The 26,755-nt window shown below is 43.9% G+C and overlaps 1 protein-coding gene across 1 annotated transcript in view; it reads right to left on the bottom strand.

The window, feature by feature from the left end:
• Positions 1–26,755, bottom strand: part of LOC146785434 (uncharacterized) — an 85,861-nt gene that overhangs the window by 46,730 nt on the left and 12,376 nt on the right. The window contains exon 2 of the mRNA XM_085634489.1: positions 12,916–13,010. Coding sequence (XP_085490615.1) covers positions 12,916–13,010 — 95 coding nt within the window. The remainder of the gene's footprint in view (positions 1–12,915; positions 13,011–26,755) is intronic.

Raw genomic sequence — 26,755 nt, 5'->3', positions numbered from 1 at the left:
TGCCTTCAGTTGACTTTTAGAAGTTTACAGGATATGCCAGACCCATTCTGGTTGCTGCTTCATTTTACATGACTTGCTGCTGGGCCCTGGAACACTCTCTCCCTCCATCTGCGGATCACTGACAAAATATCGAGAAGGAGAATATCGAACTACCAAAATATAGAAGGAAAAATATAGAATGCCAAAATATCAAATGCCTATCTCCAAACAGGTAAGTACAAAAATATCAAATCCAAAATATCGTTGTAAAAAATATAGTTAGTCAAAATATCGAATTTTTAAAATGTCTTAAAAGTAATGTAAAATTAATGAAATAATACATATAATTAACTGAAACATACTTAAAAATACTTAAATAACTTTAACATTAATAAATAATTAATGTAAGTTAAAAAAAAAACCCATATATTAACGTAATATTAATTAAAAATATTCAATATTTTTTGCGTAGGATAGCGGGCGGGTTAAATTTACTATCACCACTCCAGTAAGTGCAATAGTAGGGAAAGCGTTGGATAGGGGGAGGGTAAAAATTACTATTCCCACTCCAGAGAGTGCAACAGTAGGGAAAGCATTGGATAGCGTAGGGGTAAAAATTAATATTCCCACTCCCGAGAGTGCAACAGTAGGGAAAGCATTGGATAGCGGGAGGGTAAAATTTACTATTCCCACTCCAGTGAGTGAAACAGTAGGGAAAGCGTTGGATAGCGTAGGGGTAAAAATTACTATTCCCACTCCAAAGAGTGCAACAGTAGGGAACACGTTGGATAGCGTAGGGGTAAAAATTACTATTCCCACTCCCGAGAGTGCAACAGTAGGGAAAGCGTTGGATAGCGGGAGGGTAAAATTTACTATTCCCACTCCAGTGAGTGCAACTGTAGGGAAAGCGTTGGATAGCATAGGGGTAAAAATTACTATTCCCACTCCAAAGAGCACAACAGTAGGGAAAGCGTTGGATAGCGTAGGGGTAAAAATTATTATTCCCACTCCAGTGAGTGCAATAGTAGGGAAAGCGTTGGATAGCGTAGGGGTAAAAATTACTATTCCCACTCCAATTAGTGCAATAGTAGGGAAAGCGTTGGATAGCGTAGGGGTAAAAATTACTATTCCCACTCCAAAGAGTGCAACAGTAGGGAAAGCGTTGGATAGCGTAGGGGTAAAAATTATTATTCCCGCTCCAGTGAGTGCAATAGTAGGGAAAGCGTTGTATAGCGTAGGGGTAAAAATGACTATTCCCACTCCAGTGAGTGCAATAGTAGGGAAAATAATAATCTAATATTTTATTAATAATAAATTAATTATTAGTACCCCAAAAAAAGTATTACAATTAATTACCATTTACACAATATTTAATAATTAATTTATTATAAATACAAATATTTTTTTATTAATTACCTATTAATAATTAACAACCAATTAATTTTCAATACCAAAAATTAATAAATACAATTAATACCAATTAATAAATAATTATTAATAAATTAATTATCAATATACACAAATTATTTCTATAATTAATTATTTACTATTAAATTACTTCCCACCATATTCCCCTATAAACCCACACCCCGCTACAAATAATAAATTAATACAATTAACATAATTATCAATTAAATAATTAATACAAATTAATTACCAATTAATACAAATTATTTAACAATTAATAATTAATCAACAACCAATTAATTTTCAATACCAATGAATAATTACCTCATAATAATTACATTACTTCCCACCCTATTCCCCTATAAACCCACAACCCGCTACAGAAGTAAAACGCCAAATTAAAAATAATTAATAATTCCTAAAAATTAGTATTTTATGTACTATAATTAAATTACTTCCCACCCTAATCCCCTATAAACCCACAACCCGCTACGGAATTAAATTACACTAAAATTACGCTGCACTGAACCTGATCCTTCGCTAGCTTCCGCCGTGAGGGGAACGGCTTGCTGGGGCTCGGAGAAAAGAGGAAAACATCGGGGCAATCGTGGATTGAACGCCGCCGTGAGGGGAACGGCCTACATATCCCATCATCCTCGGCGGCCGCGCACGCCAGTGACGCTACGCGGCTGCCGCCGAACCGGCTTTAAGCCTGCCAGGTGCCCCCGCAGCGCGGGACGCTGCACTGAACCTGATCCTTCGCTAGCTTCCGCCGTGAGGGGAACGGCTTGCTGGGGCTCGGAGAAAAGAGGAAAACATCGGGGCAATCGTGGATTGAACGCCGCCGTGAGGGGAACGGCCTACATATCCCATCATCCTCGGCGGCCGCGCACGCCGGTGACGCTACGCGGCTGCCGCCGAACCGGCTTTAAGCCTGCCAGGTGCCCCCGCACCTGGCAGGCTTAAAAAAATACAAATTAATTACCAATTAATACAAATTATTTAACAATTAATAATTAATCAACAACCAATTAATTTTCAATACCAATGAATAATTACCTCATAATAATTACATTACTTCCCACCCTATTCCCCTATAAACCCACAACCCGCTACAGAAGTAAAACGCCAAATTAAAAATAATTAATAATTCCTAAAAATTAGTATTTTATGTACTATAATTAAATTACTTCCCACCCTAATCCCCTATAAACCCACAACCCGCTACGGAATTAAATTACACTAAAATTACGCTGCACTGAACCTGATCCTTCGCTAGCTTCCGCCGTGAGGGGAACGGCTTGCTGGGGCTCGGAGAAAAGAGGAAAACATCGGGGCAATCGTGGATTGAACGCCGCCGTGAGGGGAACGGCCTACATATCCCATCATCCTCGGCGGCCGCGCACGCCAGTGACGCTACGCGGCTGCCGCCGAACCGGCTTTAAGCCTGCCAGGTGCCCCCGCAGCGCGGGACGCTGCACTGACCCTGATCCTTCGCTAGCTTCCGCCGTGAGGGGAACGGCTTGCTGGGGCTCGGAGAAAAGAGGAAAACATCGGGGCAATCGTGGATTGAACGCCGCCGTGAGGGGAACGGCCTACATATCCCATCATCCTCGGCGGCCGCGCACGCCGGTGACGCTACGCGGCTGCCGCCGGGCAGGCTTAAAAAAATACAAATTAATTACCAATTAATACAAATTATTTAACAATTAATAATTAATCAACAACCAATTAATTTTCAATACCAATGAATAATTACCTCATAATAATTACATTACTTCCCACCCTATTCCCCTATAAACCCACAACCCGCTACAGAAGTAAAACGCCAAATTAAAAATAATTAATAATTCCTAAAAATTAGTATTTTATGTACTATAATTAAATTACTTCCCACCCTAATCCCCTATAAACCCACAACCCGCTACGGAATTAAATTACACTAAAATTACGCTGCACTGAACCTGATCCTTCGCTAGCTTCCGCCGTGAGGGGAACGGCTTGCTGGGGCTCGGAGAAAAGAGGAAAACATCGGGGCAATCGTGGATTGAACGCCGCCGTGAGGGGAACGGCCTACATATCCCATCATCCTCGGCGGCCGCGCACGCCAGTGACGCTACGCGGCTGCCGCCGAACCGGCTTTAAGCCTGCCAGGTGCCCCCGCAGCGCGGGACGCTGCACTGAACCTGATCCTTCGCTAGCTTCCGCCGTGAGGGGAACGGCTTGCTGGGGCTCGGAGAAAAGGCTTAAAGCCGAACCGGCTTTAAGCCTGCCAGGTGCCCCCGCAGCGCGGGACGCGCGCGGGCGGCGCCCGGGCGAAGCCCGGGCCAAGGGCGGGCCCGTTTGTGCCCGTTGGAGACCGTGTAAGGCCGGGCCGAGCCCTCCCTCGTTGAGCCTCATCAAAAGGTCTGTGACTGCTAAATACTATTTGATACCTGAAAGGTGCATGCTGACATTGTTTCTGAATTTAGAGGGCTGAGCCCCCCCAATGTTCTATATTATTTTATAAATCGGATTTGGCGCCCTGAGTACTTGTTGGTCAATTGTGTCTGTATGCAAGGAGTTAATTAACCCCCCTGAATGATGTCTACTGCTCCAGCCACAGGACGGAAGTCCCTTGTAGGTACACTTGACCAATTCTTGGTAAGAGCTTCTTCCATCTTGGATAGGGAAATTGACCTCACTGAGAAGCGCCTGTCGCTGGGTTCCCTTAATAACAAACGTTCCTCGCTGGGCTATCTGTCACAAATACGTTCTCCTGTTCGTACTATGGAATCAGGAGCTGATACCGGTGACGTATGCCTTGTGTTGGATGCCCCTGGAACTAATTCCCCCTACAACGATTCACCAGTGTACTGTATCCCAGTCTCTGAGGGAGCTAATCTTAACACCAGATCCAAGAAGGGCTCCTCAAATCTAACACAAACCATTGGTGTGTCGGAAAGTGTAAAGACTAGGTCTGCCACGAACTCAAAGGCTAAAGTACCCATTTCAACAAGTAAAGAAAGCTCGAAAACTCTGAAAACTCTGAAACCCAAAAGAAAGCGAAACGAACCGCCAAATGCTGGACATATAGCGAAGTCTAGAAGAATCAGCCTTGGGGCCACACATGCGATCACTCCTGATCCCAAAGGAGTAACTTCAGCTAGTGGGACGGAGATTGCACAAATGTTGCCTACCCTGACCCCGCCTAAGGATCTACAAAACCCGGGCGAAGATTTCTGGGGAAAACTGGAGTCAATCTTCTTCAAAACTTGCCAACCGATTTATGATAGGTTGGATAGTATAGAAAATAGACTGACTTGCTTGGAGCTGATGTGTTCCTCATCACAGTCCCGGCAGAAATATGTCACCAACTGCCGGGGGTGTGAAAAATCTACTGTGAATCCTCCAACCATTACTGTCCCAACTACTGACACTGCATCCATCCCTATCCCAACCGCTGCTAAAATTAACCCGCCCGAAAAGGTAACTGGGAACACAATGCATATCCCCCATGGAGGCAACCCGGAGAGCGGGGGAAATCCATTAGTGATAACCACTAGTAGCCAGGTGACGAAAGAAGTAGATAGGGAAGGTAATAGTCTAGTAGCCACAAGGAAACACCCAAACATACACCTCCCCCCTGAGTCAAGTCCCTACGTGGTAATATTGGCAGGAGTTAAACCCCTGGGTTTACACACTAGGGAAAACTACAGGGATTTGAAGAACAAGTGTGTGTATTGGTTAAACCGCAATCGCCCCTTACCCCAGAATGTATCAACAGAAATTCTCTTTGTACGCCGAGTCGACTGGGTGGGCTCAAAAAAGAAAAACATAGAAGGAGATTGTGTAATTATCAACTTTAGAGAGCGTAGGGCAGTTGAGCATGTTTGCCGTTGGTCGAACCCAAACCCCAGTTCTCCTATTCTCTCCCTGCATCTGTCCTTCTTTTATGGTAACCAACATCAGCCCAACTCAGTTGATTCCGGCGACAGAGACACTGGTACATGGTCTAGGAATAACAGTTGTCCAAACGTACAGTCTGATGGTATTAGGTCCTCTGGCCTGGAAGATTGTGATTGACGATCAACCTCTCCTAGGCCGAGGAAACACCCACGCATTGTAGATGTAACCCATGTAGGAAAATGGTCAGCCAGTCCTATTCCAACTGAGGACGACAATGCGGGCATAGATATCACTAATAAAAAATTATCGACCCTGTGCCAGCTGGTGGAAACATACCGGCTACCAAGAGCTGTAGCTCCAAAGAGTCCCGCTACAGCGGCATCTGGTATGACTGGTAATGTCGAGGTCGAAATTTCTACTAATGTGAGTACCAGTAGTACCAACATATTGATTCCTCCAGCAAAGGATAGCTCTAGCCAAACACAAAGGACCCCAAGACTCCATATGGACGGACAGTCTGTAGATGGACAACTATCAATAATATCCTGGAACATAGCAGGCCTAGGTCAAAAAATTGTAGACCCTGATTGGCTGGGCTTCATATCAAAATTTGATTTGTGTCTCTTCCAAGAGACCTGGCTGATAGATCCCCTGTTTTGCAGTGGTTTTCTAAATTATAATATCCCAGCCCTAAAAAGAGGCAGAGGTCGTCCATCAGGAAGTCTTACTATATGGATTAAACAAAACTTAGGATGTCGAGTCACTCAGAACTCTGTCATTAGCGATGACATCCTATCCATAAAGATTGCTTTAACGGGCGGGCTAAACCTCGATATTTTTAATGTTTATGCACGAGGTCAGCCGGGGGGAAAAAAGTCTCCGGTAGTACAACAACTGGAAGTACTAATTGAATCTTTGCCCTCAAACCACTTACCTATCATAGCCGGCGACTTTAACGCCTCATTTGAGCCCCTGGACCACGAAATATCCCAGCTTACTGCTGAAGAAGACGCAAGCTGGGGAATTCCATCCCTCGAAATTGCTCCGGTAAAAAGGTGGTCCGAGGCAGCAATCCAGCTAAGCGGATTATGTCTAGGGAGCCATCTGAGAGCAGTTAACGGAAGGAGCCCGTCTGATAAATGTGGCTCAAACACCTTTGACAATGGCCGCAGGGCAAGTAGAATTGATTATTTACTGATCCACGCTAAACTCTGGCCCTATTTTATAGACATGGAGGTAGTTCATAGAATCGAGAGCGACCACCACCCACTAGTTTCATCATTTAACTCATCTTTACTTGGCGCTGTCGAAAAGCCTCAAATTACCCACGAGCCAGAGCACCACCTGTCTAACGACATGCGCCATCTAAAATGGGAACGGGTTGCTGATGACCCAGAGGTTGTACTAGCGATAAAAGAAGAAGTCGCTACTGCACTAGAAGAACTGGGATTATTGACCGAGGGCCAGGACTCCCACCAACGTATAGTGGAAATTCACGTTAGGCTTTTTGCGGGCCTACGGCAATATTTCCTCAAACCTGCCCACAGAAGGAGTTCCAAGCCCCAAAGAAAAGTGGGCTGGTACAACGATAAGTGCAGAAAAGCCCGGGATGAACTAGGTAGTGCACTAAAACAGAAAGACCCAACTTCTGTAAGACTTGCCAGATCCATATATGGGAAAACTCTTAAAGAGGCAAAGGTAACTTGGGAAAACGACTTTTGGAAGGACCTCCTTGAGGCCTCAAAAAGTAAGAATAGTAAAGTTTTCTGGGACACTTATAAATGGGGTAGGGGTGGTACATCAGAGAAACCACAAAATAGCGTACCGCAGAACGCTTGGATAGAGCACTTCAAACCCCAATACGCCGCGCCCACCCAAAACATCTCTACTGACATCTTTCCTTATGTATTCTACAAAAAGGCCATATTTACACTGAAGGATGTGAATAGAGCACTAGATGGAGTTGTCCGGGGCAAGGCCCCCGGAATGGACGGCATCCCTGCTGACGTGTTTACTGATGATAGAAGCCTCTGGTCCATCTATATCTTGCGACTTGCAAATGCTATTGTCCAGGGAGCAGAAATCCCGCCCTCGTGGAAGGGCGCTGAAATTGTCCCTGTATTTAAAAAAGGAGACAAAACAATCCCAAGTAACTACAGACCAATCAGTTTGATTGATTCGGTCCAAAAGATCGTAGGCCGCATGCTTCTTTACTTAATCCAAACTTGGATGGATGACTATGACATCTTAAGTCCAATCCAGGCAGGGTTCCGCTCCCGGACGAGTACAATTGACCAAGTCTTCCGTTTTGTTAACCTATACTGGAAGACGGTGGTCTTGGGGAAGGGCGCCCTCTATGCGGTCTTTGTGGACTTAAAAGCTGCATTTGACCTGGTCCCAAGAAGCAATCTTTGGCAGGTCCTGAAGGAATTGGGAATTGCACCCGAACTTCTCACCGTGATTATCCGCTTACATGAGGGTAACGCTGCCAGGGTGCGCTGGGGTGGTCCGGGCGAGGTGACTGTCGACTTCCCGGTTGACAGGGGAGTGAGACAGGGGTGCGTTTTGGCGCCAACCCTGTTCTCGCTCTTCGTCAACGGGGTGGCCGGCTGGCTCTCCCGGACCCCCACTGATGCGCCGTTTTTGGCAGGAGTGCGTATCCCTATCCTCATGTTCGCGGATGACACGCTGATAATCTCTAAGACCCCTAGCGGTCTGCAGAAGGCCGTTGGGCTTTTTGAAGAATTTTGCATTGAGAGGGGCCTGGAGGTAAACACGGGGAAGACAAAGTTCATGTCCTTTAATGGATCAAAAACCTTTAGAGGGAAAATATACATGAACAAGCTTCCCTTGGAGGAAGTGTCATCATTTACATATCTAGGGATAACTTTGCAAAAAGATATGCGATGGGGTTGTCAACTAGATCGAGCTGGCTTACAACATAAACAAAAAGCAGGGGCACTTCTGGCTAGATTCAAAACTTCACTTACCAGACCAATCTCTCCAACTCTAGAAATTTATGGAACTATGGTCCTGGGCTCATGCCTATATGGGGCTGAGCTCTGGGGCTTTAGCAACCTGAATAACCTGAAAGTTCTAGAAAACGCTTTTTTGCGTAAAGTCACAAACCTTCCTTCAAGTACACCACTACGGCCGCTATTATTGGACTTGGGCAAGAAACCTCTGGAGCACCTGGCGAGGTTACGCCCAATACTATACTGGCGTCGTCTCTGGTGCACTGACGAACTAACCCATTATAGGAGTGGCTTTATGGATATTATAGAATCTGACAGGTCCCAAAAAATACCATGGCTGCTAGGAATAAAATCTACTCTGGGAAGTCTAGGCCTGATGGATCTCTGGAAAAACCCAGCAAACTCTGTATTCCCATCTAAAGAAAACCTGAAAAATGTGTATTGGGAATGGGTATATAAGTTGGAATATACCCAAGGTCTTTCTGCCCATTTAACAGCCCGTTTTCTTGACTTAAAAGTTCTTCCCCATTTAGAGGACTATTGGGACATGATTGAAAAAACCTCCGATCGTAAGCTATATTTCCAGTTACGGGTGGGCACATTACCCACAGCCGATTTCATCTCTAGATGGGAGAAGCAAGGCAGCAAAAATGATAAGTGCTACAGATGTACTGATTTTTGCGAAAATGTCGGACATGTCTTATTTTTTTGTCCTATGTATGTGGTACCCCGTAAAAGATGGATACAACCAATGTGTAAGCTTCTGGGTACCAGAAGATATGCCATAGCTCTTCGCATTTTGTGCACCGATCCTACTCCCCCAATATGTATAGCAGTGGCCAAATTCTTAGGGTGGGCCTGGAGTATAAGATCAAAAGCTCTGAGGCTTTCGGCCAGCTCTTTGCTTCTGAGCTAGCATTGATTTTGCAAATACACCACGGTGAAATATCTTGAAGCTGAGAGCTGGAGAGTTGGGGCGTGATTCTAACGTCTAGCTACCCTCTGTATATAACAATTCATCATGTTTATCTTTTTAATTTTCATTTTTAACTCAAGCTCGTCGGCTATTTACAAATTTAATTGCAATTTTAACTTTTTAGGTAATTTATGTGTATTTATATGTAATGTTTGTAAATGTGCTTTTATGACTTAATTGCCGAATAAAGCTAATTGAATTGAAATAACATAAAATGAATTACTTTAAAAATATTCAAACATACATTCCAAAATTAATACATACTTTTAACACATATACTAACACTTAAAACACTATAAAAAAAATCGATATTTTTAACAACTATATAATTACTGTCAATATTACTTACTTCGATAATATTTAAATCAATATTTCTTACCTGATTTTCGATATTCTTCACCACTATATTTTGGCAATTCGATATTCTGTCCATTCTATATTAAAAACTCGATATTCTGTCCTGTCGATATTTTTATTCGATATTATGTCTGTTTACCCCATCTGCATCTAATCAGCCACCACCTCGCTTTTCAAAAGTCTTTGAAGATTCACCTTTTGGCTCCTGCTTACTAGTTTCCGTCTCTCTTGGATGTATCTAATTACTCCAGTGCCAGGATGTCTTTACTGGGTAACAGCACCCTTTATTAAACAAGAAAGCTATAAACAGGCAACTTAGTGATGTTTTCCAGTTCAATAACTCTCTGCACTCCTCACAATATGGTTTCAGAGCTTTTCACAGCACTGAGCTGGCGCTTCTTAAATCTACAGAGGAAATTAGAGAGGTGATGGATAAGGAAGGGAATGCGATGTTGATCCTATTAGACCTATCCGCGGCCTTTGATACCATTCATCATAAGGTATTACTTAATCGGCTATCAGAGATCGGGATAGGAGGTCGAGCATGGAATCTGCTAAACTCCTTTCTGAAGGATAGGTCACAAACAGTTGAACTTAATGGCAACATTTCTGAACCCTTTTCTTTGCCATGTGGGATGCCGCAGGGCTCATCTCTTAGCCCCACACTTTTTAACATTTATGTGGCACCCCTGGCTGGCATTATTAGATCTTTCGGGTTTCAGCTCACCTCCTACGCGGACGACACACAAATTGTGTTGTCGGTGATGGAGGGAGCTGAAAAGGAAACAGGTGCGCGTTTCTCAGATTGCATGGGATCCATTTCTAGGTGGATGTCGGCAAATTGCCTCAAGCTGAATTCAGCTAAAACGGAGGTTCTGAGATTTGGCAACAATCCTCTGATGTGGACACCTGATTGGTGGCCTGATAATCTTGGTCTTTGCCCCACACCTTGTAGAAAAGTCAAAAATCTGGGTGTCGTGGTAGATGACAAACTCAATATGGGGGACCAGGTGAGCAAGGTGACGTGGGATGCTCTATGGTGCTTAGAATGATCAGGAAAATCAGGCTTTTTTATCCGAGGGGAGTTTGAGAACGGTGGTGACTGCACTTATATTATAACGCCTCGACTATTGCAACAGTCTTTATGTTAATATGCAAATACAACATCAAAACAGGCTGCAGGTTATTCAAAATGCTGCTGCCAGACTGTTGACCCGGACCCCTAGGACTGTTTCAGTCAAAGGAGAACTAAAGAAGCTGCACTGGCTCCCAACTCATTTGAGATCTCGTTTTAAGGCATTGTGTATAGTATTGAGCCTTGAACGGGACTGGTCCAGAGTTTCTAAAAAAGAAGTTTCTTTGGTGCATCCCTTGTAGAACTCTTAGATCTACTGGTGCTAAGCTAGTGAAAACTCCCTGCTTTAAAAAAGTTAATTGGGAGGCAGAAGCTTTGTAAATAGTGCGTCTAAAATCTGGAACAAACTCCCTTTCATGCTGAGAAACACCTCTGACTTCAGCTTTTTTAGGAAAGGTCTTAAAACAGGGGTTTTCTCTCAGTTTTAGTTCTCTGTTATCTTAGGTTATCAGTGCTTAGCGTCAAGACACTGTATGGTAATCGTGCGCTCTATAAGTCATAATAACATAACATAACATAACATAACATTAGCAAAGCACATATTTCTAACTCAGTCTACCTAAAGCTATTTGGTGTTATAAGGGCAATCTTGTGGTCTGCTGATGTCCACCATACTTTATGAAGACGTGGTGCCTGGATTTGTAGTGAACCTTCCATGGATTCCTGTGTAGCTCAGAGTGAAACAATGCTGAGATGCATTATAGTGTCCTTCTCCCAAGTTCACACACTATTATATACTGGTTCACCCTTCCACAATGACTTTAAGCCTCACCCATCACAGTGAGCTCATATCACTGTCATATCTTCTTTACTTCGTCAAGTTGGCTGCATTTCTCTACCATTAAGATACACTTTGCAGTTATTGCTAGTTACAGGAATTGTCATTCACAAACCTCTATTTTTCAGAATCCCTGCTATTGAAGACTTCTATGAGGGGATTAAGAATGCCTGCCATCCAATTAGGAGACCTAGCCCACCCTTGGAACTCAATGTAGTCCTTTCAAAACGTATTGGTCCTCCTATGTTTCACAAGATTTCCTTACACCATAGTTTGGGGAATGATGCCTTTTTCACAACAATCACATCAGCTTGCAGGGTAAGTGGAAACAGCTGGATTCAATTCAGGACCCAACCCTTTCAGAAGGGTCCCAGATGCCAAGCTGGTCAAAGAGATGATCCAAAAGTGAATCCTTTTCAGGATGGAGAAAGCGATGGAGATCTAGTTGAGAAGCCACATGGGAGGTACAACATGGAAAATGCTGGCTCCAGCTATGCACCTACAAAGCATTTAAATGTGGTGGAACACTGCAACTCAAAGTACCTGACAGATCACAGTTCTTGGAGGCAAATCCCCTCTGTATTTCAGGAAGAAACAAGGACAAGGGCCTCTTGCACCATGGAATTTTTTGTGCCATGGAGGTTAGAATTTTCAATAGATTTTCCAACATGTCTTCCTAAGATTATACACTTTATGGGGTGTCTAACAGGTTTCTTCTTTTCCCCTAACTGGGGTTGGACCTCCGACATCCTTGGGGAGGATGATTTCAGGACAGGGTTATAAATTCCATCCTTTTGTTCAAGAATAACATAGTCAAATGGACACCTGGATTTCTAGCATAACCAAAGCTGTGTTTTGTGGTCTCCTTGGTGAATAACGTGGCAGTGGCATCCGATGCCGGCAGATTTAGCACTCACCACTACATTTTTCTCAGCAATTTTCTTGGGACACAAAAATGTGCTTGGACAGTCGTAGATTACTTTTGTGTGCAGAATCTCAACTGAAGTAAAAGATAAGACCTCTGGCTTGAAAGTATTCCCGACTGTGGCACATGAACACAGTTCTGGAGATATTTATAGCATGACCAGGCAAATATCAGATATATAGAGCTGAACTGAGGAAGCTTTCCATGCCCCTGTGCCTAATCTAAGCAACAGGAAAAAGATTACTATAGATTTGTGTGTTATTCTGTTAAAATGAAAAAATATTCACAGCATGATTCTTTTTCAGTTATCTGAGAGATTTTGACAAAGCCTTGGACTTACCTGCTCATTGTGCAATTGGTGTTCAGTGAAATGGTTTGCAATCTTGAGTAGGAAGTTATTAAATTTTAATTCTAATATCGGTGACACCGGTAGTTCATAATTCCAATGACTGGATGAAACTGACATAACAACACTATGAACCTCTCCCTTCTTACCAGCTCTAAGCAAGTACAGCACCACTGGAATAAGGAACTCGGGGCAGCGGTGTGTCCACATGGCAACTCCAAACGAAGATCAATTTCATCATCGCCTACAAAGTGAATAAATACATGTAGGTCAAAGGTCTCAGCATTCACAGATGTTTGGTTCAAAAACAAATTATCAGATAGACTCTGGCTGTGTGCAGATTACCAGTACCTAATATTTATTTATTTGAAAAGTTTTATATAGTAAGGGTATAAGGGCACTGTACATGGAAGCAGATATGATAAGCATGTAAAGGTGTAAATACAGTGGCGTTCATATGCTCTAAATCATTTAAATTTTAGCAGCTGAACCAGGAACAGGGGCAACGCTTATCGCGAAGCAAATGAGACAATTGCCTAAATCACAGGCTCCAAATTGTTAACACTAAAAGGCTATTTTCATCATTAAAAACACAAACCTTACAAGCGTACATTGAGTAAGGCACCTGAATATGGAACCAACTTACCTCCAATTATCATAATTAGGCCCACGCACTTGTTATTGACACACTGATATGTAGTTTGATCTCTGTTGGGCCTCTTGTCAGCTTAACTCTTACAACCCCTGTTGGTAGTATGCAGAGTGCTGTTCTTGCCTCATTACAATGGCACTCATCTATATAAGAATCTTACCCTATTTCTCTCAGACCCGCAATATCACTGTCTCCATGGGTCCTTATTCCTTGACCTTTCACTTTGTTTTTGTGTGGCAGGGATTTGGCTTGTGTTGCATTCATTCATCCATTATTGTTATGATAATCAGCATTTGACATTTATCTGACATGAATACAGGATATAATACCCAAACACAACAAAGAGGTGATACGAAATACCAGCATTGGCTGGAGCAATTGGTCTGGGGTTGGTGGCCAGCTTCTTCTCTATGTCAATGCTTGTTTTGTCATCGCGTTTGTGAAACGTTTTTGATGGGGTAAGCTATGAGGCATTTCCTAATATATAATAAAAACATTGTCTAGAAGCGGAATATGTTTTTAGACTGAAAGAGCACACATTGCCCTAGTAGTCCCTGGCACAGAAGGGTACTAATTTTTGTTTAGGTGTGCTCCTTGTAAAAGGGCAGAATGGTGTCACTGTGAAGTTAACCAATGGCTGAAGTGGGTTGACTCATTGGCCTATAATGTATACTGTAGCTGGTGACAACAAATATGAATGACACAACAGACCAATGGATGAAGAGGGGTGGCTGAAAGCATCTACAAGTTAGTATATCAAATATATATAATGTTAGTAAAATCAAGGAATAGCTAATGCCTGACCTAACCGCCAGACCTAAAAATTGAAAAAAAGCTTGAAAATAAATAAATAATTGCAACCCATTCTACCAACTGCTGATAACATAAGCATTAGAACACGGGTGTACCCTATACATAAGTATAATAATATAGAGAGAACTGACCCCTACGGGCCCAATTCAACATCCAAAAAATGTGATTTGGTAAGGCTTGAAAATAATGGCCAAACGTGTTTTTGTTAGCTGCGAACATAGACAAGTTGATGCGAAGTAGAAAGTCAGAATATTTTGCAATGACCGTGACTCCTATTTAGCAAATTGATTCTTGCTGATTTGCAAATAACTGTCATTACCCAAAAACGTTGCAAGTTGGGATCTGATGACATCACAACTCTCAGTGTCTCTTTGGTTCTGCACAATCGTGTGCTGACCAGAACACTGAGATGTGCCTGGGGAGAAAATCAATCTGTATCCATTCTCACTTACACAACCATAGCAGAGGGCACAAACATTTACAGCCCACAAAGTCCATGAAATTATAAAGAAAGCCATCTTGGAAAGAATACAGGCCACAATAAATGCCAATGGAGTCACTAACTGGGACACTGAAGATTTGCAGAGGCACTGTGAACTGAAATGGGGATGTAGTAAAAGATTGGTTTTTGGAAGTCACACAGGTGGAAGACAATCACAGTAAGTTCCAAGGACACCCTTGGGTAGAGAATCCCTTATTCCAATAGCTTTGCATATACTGTGTGGTGTTAATACATCTGCCTCACACAAACTCATCAACAAGAACTTCAGACACTAGGGTGGCATAAAATCCACTAGACTATGTACACAAAACCATGTCTGCAGGGAAATAAATACCTGTGACAACAGGGAACACATACACAGTAATGGCAACGTATGTGCATGTGTTGAATATATAAAAAATGACAAGATCACAATGAATATTGACACTTGCAATTACTTTTGTTAACAAATTCACTCCTGCCAACCCAAATTGAGCAGTGTGATGTAAGATGCGGAGGCGAGGGTTAGAGAAAGGGACGTGGAGCAGAGGTGTCTGGTGGGTTGATGAAAGTTCAGGTGGTGCTTCAAGTAGGCGGGTTTGCAGTTGTGTAGGGCCTTGTATGCATGGGTCAGGAGCTAGAACTGGCATCTTTTCTGTACAGGGAGCCAGTGGAGTTCAATGAGGTAAGGGTGATGTGGGTTTGTCTAGGGAGATTCAGGACGGGTCTGGCTGCAGCGTTCTGTATGGTTTGTAGTCGTCGAAGGAGGTGAGCCGTGATCCCTGGGTAGAGAGCATTGACATAGCCCAGTCGGCTGGAGAAGAGGGCCTGGGTGATGATGTGTCATGAGCTTTTGGGTATCCATTTGAATATCTTACAAAGCATGCAGAGAATGAAGAAGCAGTAGGAGGAGGAGACAGAGTTGACCTGAGTCGTCATGGTTAGCTAGTTGGCCAGAATCATGCCTAGGTTCCTAGCGTGGTCAGTGGGGGTAAGAATAGGTACATGTTCTGATGGCCACCAGGATGCTTTCCATGGGGAGCTTTTGTTTCAGAAAATAAGTACCTCTGTCTTGTCAATGTTGAGCCCTTAGCAGTTGTCTTCAACCAGTTGGCGACGTCTGTCATGCAGTTTTGGAAGTTGGTCTTGGTGTTGTGTTAGGAGAGGAAGAGGATGAGTTGGGTGTCGTTGGTATAGGATATGATGTTGAGTCTGTATGTTTTGGCGATGCTGGGCAGAGGTGTCATATAAGTGTTGAAGAGGGTGGCGCTGAGTGCTGATTCTTGCAGTACTCGACAGGTGATTTCCTTGGGTTTGGGGGTGAAGGTGGACTTTTTGCGTTCTTCGGGTGAGGAAAGAGGTGACCCAAATGAGAGAGGCTCCTTGCATGCCTAAGTTGTGCAGCCTTGTGATGAGTGTGTGGTGGAGACCATATCAAAGCCTGCTGAGAGGTATAAGAGGATTCGAGCTACAGTCTCTCCTCAGTTGAGTAGTGCTCAGACGTCATAAGTAGCTGTGATGCGAGCTGTCTCGGTGTTGTGGTTGCTGCGGAATCTGGATTGGGAGAAATGGAGTTAAAGGTTCCGTTCCAGATGTGAGGAGAGTTGTAGGTTGATGACTTTTTCTAATACTTTGGCCAGGAATGGGAGCAGGGAGATCGGTCGGTAGTTGTTGAGTTCACCGGGGCCTGCCGATGGTTTCTTTATGAGGGAATTGACTTCTGCATGTTTCATGTCTTCGGGAAGGTGACCTTGGAAAATGAGGTGTTGAACAAGGTGGTGAGTATGTGGCTGATTCTGGCTTTGTCTATGTTGAAGATGTAATGAAGGCATGGGTCGGTTGGGGCCGTGTGAGGCCGAGTATATAATGGAGGCCGTGTCAGGTGCGGAGAGCTGGATCCATTCAGTTAGCCGTACGTCTGTGGTGGTAGCGGGGTCGTCGTGTTGCTTGAAGAAGTCTGTGACATTGGGCTGGGGTTTGAAGTTTCTGTTGCAGTTGGTGATCTCTAATGAGACACTGTACCAAATGCTGCTGACAGATCTGGCAAAACCAGTATGGTAGGAACACTTGCATCAAGGGAGCAATTGATATGGTCAGTGACCGCTAACAGGGCTGTCTCTGTGCTCTGATGGGGTCTGAGACCTGACTGGGAAGAGCCTAATAAGCTGTTTGATTCAAGGTATGTTATCAGTTGTTAATTAATATGTTTTTTCAGCAGCTTCACCAGCAAAGGGAGAAGGGAGATTAGCTGGTAGTTGGTGAGGTCAGTTGATGCTAGATTGGCCTTTTTTTGGATAGCCCTAATCAGTGCTGACTTCCAGTCTAAGGGAACTTTTGCTGTTGTTATTGAAACATTAAGTAAGGAAAAAATTTGGGGAGACAGTTTATGAGCAAGGTTTGACAGTACTCTGGGCGGGCAGATGTCTGTTGGAGAGCCCGATTTTTAAGAAATCAGAAGATTGTAAGTGATTTCTGGAGAAATATCTTCATATTTGCATTTGCACTGTCACTGGATCAGAGTGGAACAAGCAGGAACTGGAGGCCACAGGCAAGTTATGTTATGTTAGTAACACTTATATAGCACATAATTACCATTGATCTCTTAGCGCTTGTCTAAGAGTTAGCCACCTTGCACCAACTAATACTTGACAGAAACATTCGATCAGGCTCTATCAAAGGCCTGTTCATGCAAAAAGGTTTTCAATCTCTTACGAAATAGAAGGAGGGCGTTTTCTCTTCACAGACTTTCCGGGAGTCTGTTCCACAACTGAGGTATCAAGACTGAGAAAGCCCAACCCCCCACGGTCAATTTGTTAAAACGTGGACGGGTCAGCAAAGTTGCCTCAGAATAACGGAGATAGCGTCCCGGTACATATCGCCTTAGACGGTCCTTGATATACACTGATACCGACCCATGCAGTGTCTTATGTCCCGTTGAACCTGGCACTCTGCTTTACTGGCAGCCAGTGCAACTGTTGCAACAACGGCGAGGCATGAGCCCATACTGGTAGATTATATATTAATCTTGCAGCATCAATCATGACTACTTGGAGCTTATCCAGCAGCTTGTTCGGGAGCCCAATGTATAGAGCATTGCCATAACCCAGCAGCGACACAATCAGTGTTGCCACTACTGTTCGCATCATTGAGAAGGATAGAAGAGTCACCAATTTCCGAAGCTGCCTAAGTAGGCCCACGCAGCTTCGCATCACTGTTGTCACCTGCCCGGTCATTGCCAGATTCTTGTCCAATTTAATTCCAAGGCTCTTCACAACAGGCACAGATTTCTGTGTAACACCTAACTCCTGAGGCCAAAAACCATCCATCCAAGGGTTACCATTAGTGGTGATTGTCTGGGTTCACTTTGAACGAATTAGCTGACATCCAGTTCACCGTAATTCTGCGAGTTCAACTGCGCTTGCCTAGATTTATTAATCCGTAGGGTCAGCTGGGTGTCATCTGCATAATTAAACAGTTGGCAGTCTAGCTGTGCTAGTGCCGCCACCAGAGGCTGAAGATAGATATTAAATAAAAGTGGGGACGGAGCAGATTCCTGGGAAACCCTGCACGGGAGTACTCTTTCTCTAGAAACATAGCCACCCAGCTGTACCTTCTGTGACTGGTCTTTCAGGAACGAGGAAATCCACCGAAGGGCAGACCCTGTAATCCCCTGCACCCGTAAACGGTCCATAAGCACTTGATGGTCAACCGTGTAAAATGCAGCTGTAAAATCCAATAGGATCAGCACAGAGGGCTTGTTCCTGTTAGGCGCCACCCTGAGCTTATCTAGTACCGAAAGCCTCAGCAGTTCCATACTGTGATGGGCTTGAAATCCTGCCTAGCGAGCATGGAGCATTTGGTGCTCCTCTATAAATTCTGCAAGGATTCTGTTTACATGTTGTGCCACTATCTTAGCTGGAAAAGGTCCTAGATACTGGGCGATAATTCTTTAGGTTTTTGGGGTCTGCCCCAGCCTTCTTCAATAATGGGCTTACCATAACTTTCTTAAATCTGAGTGGTACTTTCTCTACCGCCAAGAAGGAGTTCAGAAGGAATAGCAGCTCGCCCCCAGCATGGGAAAGGCCATTCTGAACACCTTGGGAGGGTCTCCCAGCAAGCCAGATGTAATGGCTGCCATTGACCGTGCTAGGGACTTGAAGTCCAATGGTGGAAACGCTGTAAGCTTCTCTCCTCGGAAGCCAGGCATCTCAGGGACAAAGCCGGTGTTTCTAAGTGTCAGGCTAGGTATCCAGGTGCCTACTAGTGCAGTTGCGCTGTGGCCTACATTAAGTAGGCCCTGGGGTAGGTAGGGCTTCTGCTGGCGAGAATAACGGTGAGCGGGAAAACCCAGGCAGGAACACTCACGCAGCGACAGTGTCACTGAATTAGGCTGGAACAAGCAGGAACTATAGGCCACAGGCAAGTCACAAGCTAGGTGCCCAGGTGACTACTTTGCATGGAGTAGTACAGCCAAGTGATCAGTCATCTGGAAGATGCTGAGCTCAGGATGCAGTCCAGCGCAATAAGACTCCTAGGTTCTTGTGAAAAAGTGCTGTGCATTTCACTACTTGTGCTGCACAAGTGGAGATCAAAGAAAGTGTCAAATGGTGTACATTCTGTAGCAACTGGAATGTCATGAATTGTAATAAAGTTACTATTGGGATGTAGATCTTCCATCACCTTTAACCTCATATACCTCAACTGGTGATGGGTCTGCACCTCCACTGTGAGAGGCAGTATCGCATTTTGTGGTAGCGGTAGTCCAATCAAGTATAGGCAAGTCAGCCAGGCCCTACGATGCTGCAAATTCCACCCCACACATTTCAGTACCAATCTTGCTTCAAGGGCATACTGGAGGAGTACAAAGCACTGCAGACAACGGGTAAGAACTAGCATTATCGGCCTCAACTGCCACATGTGGCTGATATAGCGCTGGATGGAACGATTGATGAACAAATTGAACCTGCGCGCAATAGTAGTATGGTTCGAGATCAGGCACACGCATACCAGCCAGGTCAAACTCCAAGGTTAGTACCTACCATGCCAGTCTCTGATGTTTCCCAGCCCGTGTCAAACCGATCATAAGAGATTTGATGCAATTATAAAAGGCTCTTGTCAGTGGAATGCCGAGGTTCATAAATAGGTACAAAATGTAGGCAATATTACCATTTTAGCAATCACTACTTCCTTAGCTATGAACAGCGGCAGCCTGACCCAAACCTGGACACATTCCTCCACCCATGCAACAGCTCTTCTGTAGTTCTCCTGCCAAATTGCCTCCATAACCCTGCAAACCTAAATCCCCAGATACGTGACAGTACAGTCAGCTCATAGCGGTATGTCTATTTAAAAGTGTGATGTGGTCTGCGTCAAAGGAAGTGTCATAGATTTGGACCACTAAATGCTGTTCCCATTGAAGCCTCCAAATCTAAGGAATTCACATTGTATTGGCACAAAGTTTATCGCAGGTTCTTTAACATAAACAGTTATGTAGTCCACGTACATCGAGACCATAAGTCACTGGGCTGTGTAACTGGGCCCACATTCAGGATGGTGCTGCCGCATTTCGAGCTGGCTCCATAGCAAAATCACAGAAGTTTGGGCATCCCTGTCAGGTGCCTCTGCTAATCAAAAAGGAGGGGGAGATTGTGCTCTTCACTCACAAGCACACAGTGGGTTGCACATGAAGCAATTAAATCCACTGCATAAAGGTTGGGCTAACCCCAATTCTGCAAACCAGCGAAAATAGGTAGGGCCACTCTAGCGAATCAAAAGCCTTAGTGGCATCCATCAACACAACCACTGCTTGAAGCCTCAGATTCAAAGAGTGGATCAGAGTGTACAGATTCTGTATATAGTGGGCTGTAGAGCACCCCGGCATGAAATCCAGACTGGTCTGGTCGGACGATGCTGGGGAGGAGGGGGAGCTTGGCAAGAGTCTTATTTCTATGTTTATCATAAAAAGCAGCCTGTAGGAGTTGCAGAGATTAGGTGGTTTGTCAGGCTTCAGCCTAGAGACTATAAGTGCCTCTCTAAAAGACAAGGGAGATGTGACCTAGCCTCCTTGTACATCGCACACGGGTAAGGAGTCAACACCTATGCGAACTCTTTATAAAAGTGGACAGTGAGTCCGTCTTGTCATAGAGGTAGATTTTCAAATATTTTACACTGGATTAGCATTACAAAAGTGATGCTTACCAGCACAACATGTTTTTTTTTACCAATTTACTTTCCAGCACATTTTTTTACATTGGAAAGCACCCTACAAGTAACAGAAAGCAGCACAGAGCACTGATTTGACTTACTTTGTGCCAAGGGGTCGTTCCATGGGTGGTACATGGGCATTCCCATGCAACCACCGATCCCTTTTGACGCAAAACCCTATCTACAAACAAATGTGGTCAGGGTTTAGCACAAAAAGCTAATGCCATCTGAAAGGAGGCATTAAGAGGAGAAATGTTTTTATTTCTCCTTTCTTTTTCGACTGTGCAGCATACATACAAAATGGGAAAAGAGTTTAAACTTGTCTAGGCATAGTATTTTGTGAAGGAAGGGTACCCTTCCTGTACAAAACCTATGCTGGACTCAGGCACGCACCCTGGTGCAATGGCAGTAAGGTGTGTGCCTGGCAGCTGAAATCAGCGACGGCGCTAGGGAGAGGAGAGGAGAGCTATATTTCCGTAGATACGCTCTCCTGCTCCCTGCCCGTCATGGAATGCAGCGCAGCCTCTTCCGGCGATCAGTTGCGTGTTTTTTTTAAAGTCTGGCACCAAGTGCCTTATTTCCAGGCATGCTTCGGATTATACAGATTATGTTTACTCATCAAAATGGACATCTAGGAAATATCTATGGGCACTGTCTAACCATATCAGATTATTTGAATCAACGTAGGCAGTGGTTTCGTCTATGGTGGCATTAGAGTTTCATCGAAACAGGGTAGAGTAATCACTAAGCATTACTTATGTGGTCTTCTTAGTGGAGTAGCATGGTTCTCTCTTCATCCAAAAGTGATGTATGTGCTGCTTCGATTCTTCCTGAGCACAGCAACCAAGGTCTTGGCAGCTCTACCTACCTTCCCGTATATCTTAGCTGTGGCCTCTTTACGCAGTGAGTTTCAGTAGCTTTGTCGTACTCCTAGAGTTAATCGCAAAATTGGGCTAGAGCTCACTTTCGAGGAGGCTAAATATTGTTTTCAAACGCTATAGCTTCTGTTCTAGGCTACTTAAGTGTGCCCACAAGTACCGCAAAACCCCACATTTTTTCAAGATGCAGGCACCTCGAATGATGAAATTAAATGCCTCCCACGCGCAACAGAATTTGCATTATAAACAAATAATTTTGCGATATCAGATTTGGTCTTGGATTTGAAGATTGGATCTCTAAGGGCACTGGATGGCAATCTCCATGTGAACATGTGGTTGTCTGCATTTGTGATTATCATTGAAGCACTACCGGTGCATGGTGGGAAAGCACCGGAGGTAAGTGCTGCACTTGTCTAGTCCATGCACCAGCATCTCTGGTGGCCAGCCAGAAATCTATATTGGACCAAGCATTGCACAAGGTACTGATGCATGTGCCCTCGTTAATCTCAGGGTGTCTAGCACGCCAGATGTCAATCAGGTCATGATCAGACATGATAGATTGCTATTGTGAGACCGCACATGGGCGGGGCCTTCGTGATGAGTGAAATTTAGCAATGTAACGGTTCAGAGCAACATTAAAGTCAACCCCCACACTACTGTTGAGTGTCCTAGGCTAAATATTTTGTTCCAAAGAGTTAAAAACAGGTCAGCATAATCTGTCTTGGGACCATACACACATGCTTTTGTGATTGTCCTATCCCTAAGGACCCCATGCAGGATAAAATGTCTCCACTATTTATCACTTGAAAAGTTGAGAGTGGGCTATTGCACTACTTTTCTAATCACTATCGCTGCTCAATGTGGACACATGTACCTCCCAAATCCATTTCGTTCGTAGCATTGACTTACATAGTTAGTGAGGTGCAGTTCTTGTAACACCTCAATATCTACCCTACATTTCTTGTTGAACATGAAAACCTGATGTACCTTGCGCGGGTCGTTGAAACCTCAGATGTTCCAGAACATCAAATTGTCCTCATCTCTTAGCATCTAGAAGTGGGCCCCAGTTACTTTTGCCTGGGGACAAGCAGAGGCAGAGTACCCATCCTGGTCCTAAATCAAGCATCATCATGTAGGCATGTGAAAAATAGATTTGATCAGTTTGTCGTGAGGGAACATACAATGATAGACTAAACAAAAGACCACACCAACCCCCTCCCACTTCAAAAACACCAATGCATTGAAGAAAACACCTTCGAAACCTCAAACATAACATCATGTTTTGAAAGGCTAGAGGGCCAGCAAAAACCAAATGGGAACCATCCTGGGGTAGCTCGCTGAGCCAGGAGGGCAATCCATTCAATCAAAAGGGTGGGTGGTTGGGAATATCATTCAAGAACCAAGTAGAATATTGAGTGTGGGTTTAGGTACCCCTACACAGACGCCCTCATTCATTTGATTCAAGAATACTGAACACTAGTGCCAAAGTTATTGTCACCCAGGCATTTTAATACAATAAGTGCCAGATTGAGCCAGTTGAATGCCAGTGATTGCTCCAGCGTTATTACCATGGTGGCTTCTAGGGCTGTTGGGGCTACGTTTCCATCCTTGGGGATAATGGACATACTTACTGTAAAATGTATTAGCCCATTTGGGATCAGTAAAAAAGTAAGCTTTTCCATTGACTGTAACATGTAGCTTAGCCAGGTAAATGAGAGCATATGGTATTCCTGCCTTTAACAATAGTTGTCTGGCAGGAAGAAATTCTCTTTGAGCTGACTGGGCCACCAAGATCAAATCGGGGTATATCGAGATCTTATTGACCCTGGTGTTGCAAATCTCCCTTTTCACTTGTGAGCGCCAGGATAGTATCTTGATACCTGCTGTGCAGTAAACGAGCAAAAATCTGCCATGCCGTAGTCCCTGCTCCAGTCTATTGGTCACATATCAATCTTGAAATTATTGGTGATTTGACTGTGCCACATTACAGTATGTTTTTTTTTTTATATCTTAATCTGCACTGATTTCACCAACGTGGATATCTGGCGCAGAATTCCATCTACACCAATAGAGGACAGAATTTTGAACAAAAAGTAACATCACTTTACAGTAGGCAATAAAAGGAGAAATCATTTTATTTCCCCTAACTTTACCCACTTTCTATGTGTGCTGCATTGCACAGCACACCTCCATAATGGGAAAAGTGTTAAAGTTAATCTAAGCATAGTATTTTGTACTGGAAGGGTATCCAAAACCTATGGTAGACTCATGGAGACATGGCTCTCAGCATCCTGATTGTGCACCAGCGCTAGGGAGAAAGCAGGATAGTGCCATATTTATGTAGATAAGGCGCTTTCCTTCTCTTTTCCTGTCACAGAACCCAGCACCACAACTATGATTGCTGCGCTGCATGATGTGACAGTTTGTTAAATTTGGGCATACATGTAAGGGTAAAACTAAAACCATTTTTATCACTAACTGATTTCTAATAATGAATGTCTATTTTTTCAAGCTATAGTAATCTCACTTATTGATTTTGGAAACACCACCCTACTGGGAATTCCTAAATCCACATGCTAACTCCTCCCAGAAATGCAAGTTCTTGATCATTGTCAAAAACTAAGCAATTTGACAATATCTCCCTTGTCCTGAGACAACTGCTTTGGCAAACTCTAGAGTCCAGATCTAAATGTGATTTGCCTAATATAAATATTACATCCATTCATCTCACTCAATGTTCTATATTTCTTTAGAAATTCAAACAGCAAAGCATCTGTTTAAAAGAAAGCTCTGACAAGTTTTTGAGTATGGGCTTTTATACAGCAAACATGTGGGCCGGTACCTCTACGCTGGAGTCAACCTGCCAAATACCACAAATCGAAGCTTATCCTAATGCATTTTAGTGCCTTTCCAGGCAAACACGCCCAGCTTCGAAAAAATACTCATCCACTCGCTATGGTGAGTCAGATAGGAAAGTCTGTGGTCATTTTAATGGAAAATGTGCTGACTGTAAATGAGAGTGTGTTAACACATCACGCTTTAGTAATATATTTATTAAAAGTGAGAATTTTCAAACATGAATTGAGAACAATTCCTGTCCCCTACCCTAAGGACAATGCAATTCTAAGAGGCAAATCAGGGGGTCATATGTATCCTATATGTGGGCAAGATCCTTATTATACATGTAACAAAAGTGTAGCCTATTAAATCAAATACTGGACTCGCACATTTGAATATGCTCTCTTATGTGATAAAGAAGGAAAAGTTTACCCGGTTAAATGAAATATTTGCCTAGGATCACACAATTTGAGATCAGTTTATGGGTCAAGTGCATTACAGTTAGGTCGAATAGGTTAGTCAAATCACTAGACATGCAGGTCTGGTAACATTTTAATTATTTTCCGAAACCTGCTAGCATTAGAATGCAATGTCACAATTTACTTTTTGTAGCTCCTCTATGTTCGATGAGCTCTGCTCAAAGCCCGGTGTTACAGTCTGCGCTAGTTATTGATTTATTGGTGCATATTTACAATGTAATGGCAGAGCACGGAGCTGCGCCAAATTTGGCAGCACTGCACTCTGCCATTTCCAAAACGAAGGGATGCGCCATATTTACAACAAAACCGCACACCCTCCTGTGTTTTCCCTATCTCTAAAAATAGCTGCCTAGAGCCAACGTAGGCACCCTTGCACAATAGTGCAAGGTTGCCTGAGTTGCAGTGAATAATTGTTTATGTGCAGGAAGGTGTCCCTTCCTGAACATAAGCAATCAATAATGGTGATTTGTTACTTCTATGTGTGCTGCATTCTAACGCCTGCTATTGCATGGCGTTAGTTTTTGGCACTGTCTTTTTGTGACCTAACGCCGCCTTGTAAATATCACCCCTTTGCACGCATTACTTTGCGTGAAAGGGGCGTGTAGTGGGTGTTGCTGTGGGAGTTCCACCCAATCGGTGTTGCAGTGGGACTCACATAGCAACACCCACTGCACGCCCCTTTCAAGCCAAGTGATGCGTGTAAGGAAGCGATATTTACAAGGCGGCGTTAAGCCGCAAAAAGTGGCTTAATGCCACTGTTAGAAGGTGGTTCTGAGCATCTGAGCCACCTGGAATTTTTGCTTTTTGAACACCTAATTGTTGAGCTTTTACTGTGGGAGAGCCTCATAAGTTGGGACTCACCCACAGTTAACTCATGATGAAAGAGACTACATGTGGATTTTACTGGTGTCCCCTGGTCAGATAGGCCCCTGCGCTGCAGCCAGAGTAAAGGGGCACCGGGCTGGTTACATGCAGACACTTGTGTACATGCGTGTGCACAAGTGTAAGGGCTGCGCAGGGGAGATTCCTGGCGTGCGCAGCCCAGGAGCAGCTACAAATTGAATGGTGTGGCAGGAATTATGAAGAGCTGGGTGGTGACATGGAATAGGCTTTATACAATGGGAAGAAACATGGAAGGGAAAGTCAGTGTGCTTTAATGTTTTCACTGAAAGACCACTTCATTAATCTCCTATGGGGATGGGGACCACATGGGATAGTTTCACTTTCCTAGGGCCTACAAATTCCAGACATGCACTAAAGTCCACTGTAACTTAGGTGAGAAGAAGTATTCTGCCGAGTCCAAAGTCCTATCTGTACTGCTTTTGGGTCATCCAGAAATGTCATATTCCTCTGAGTCAGCTCATAACCAGAGCCTGGCTGAGGCTGACCCTGCCAGTCTGGATTAATGACCTTTCTCCCCAAGCTGTAGCATCAGAGGCCTAGCCCTTCACGACAAGCGTTCCAAGGGCGAAGGCCTCCACTCCAAGAAGGGAAGATGGGTGGAGCTACAGATTAATCCATCAGCAGCTGTCACTTGGTGCCAGGCACCAAACTGCTCTGGAGAGAAGGCAGCAAGGGGGGAAGGAGCTTTTCAGAGACCATGTGGCATGAGAACCCTGGACGACACCACTTTGAACAAACCCA

Source organism: Triturus cristatus, chromosome 11 (genome assembly GCF_964204655.1).
Source record: "Triturus cristatus chromosome 11, aTriCri1.1, whole genome shotgun sequence".
Taxonomy (NCBI): Eukaryota; Metazoa; Chordata; class Amphibia; order Caudata; family Salamandridae; genus Triturus; species Triturus cristatus.
This window is presented reverse-complemented; position numbering and strand designations above follow the sequence as displayed.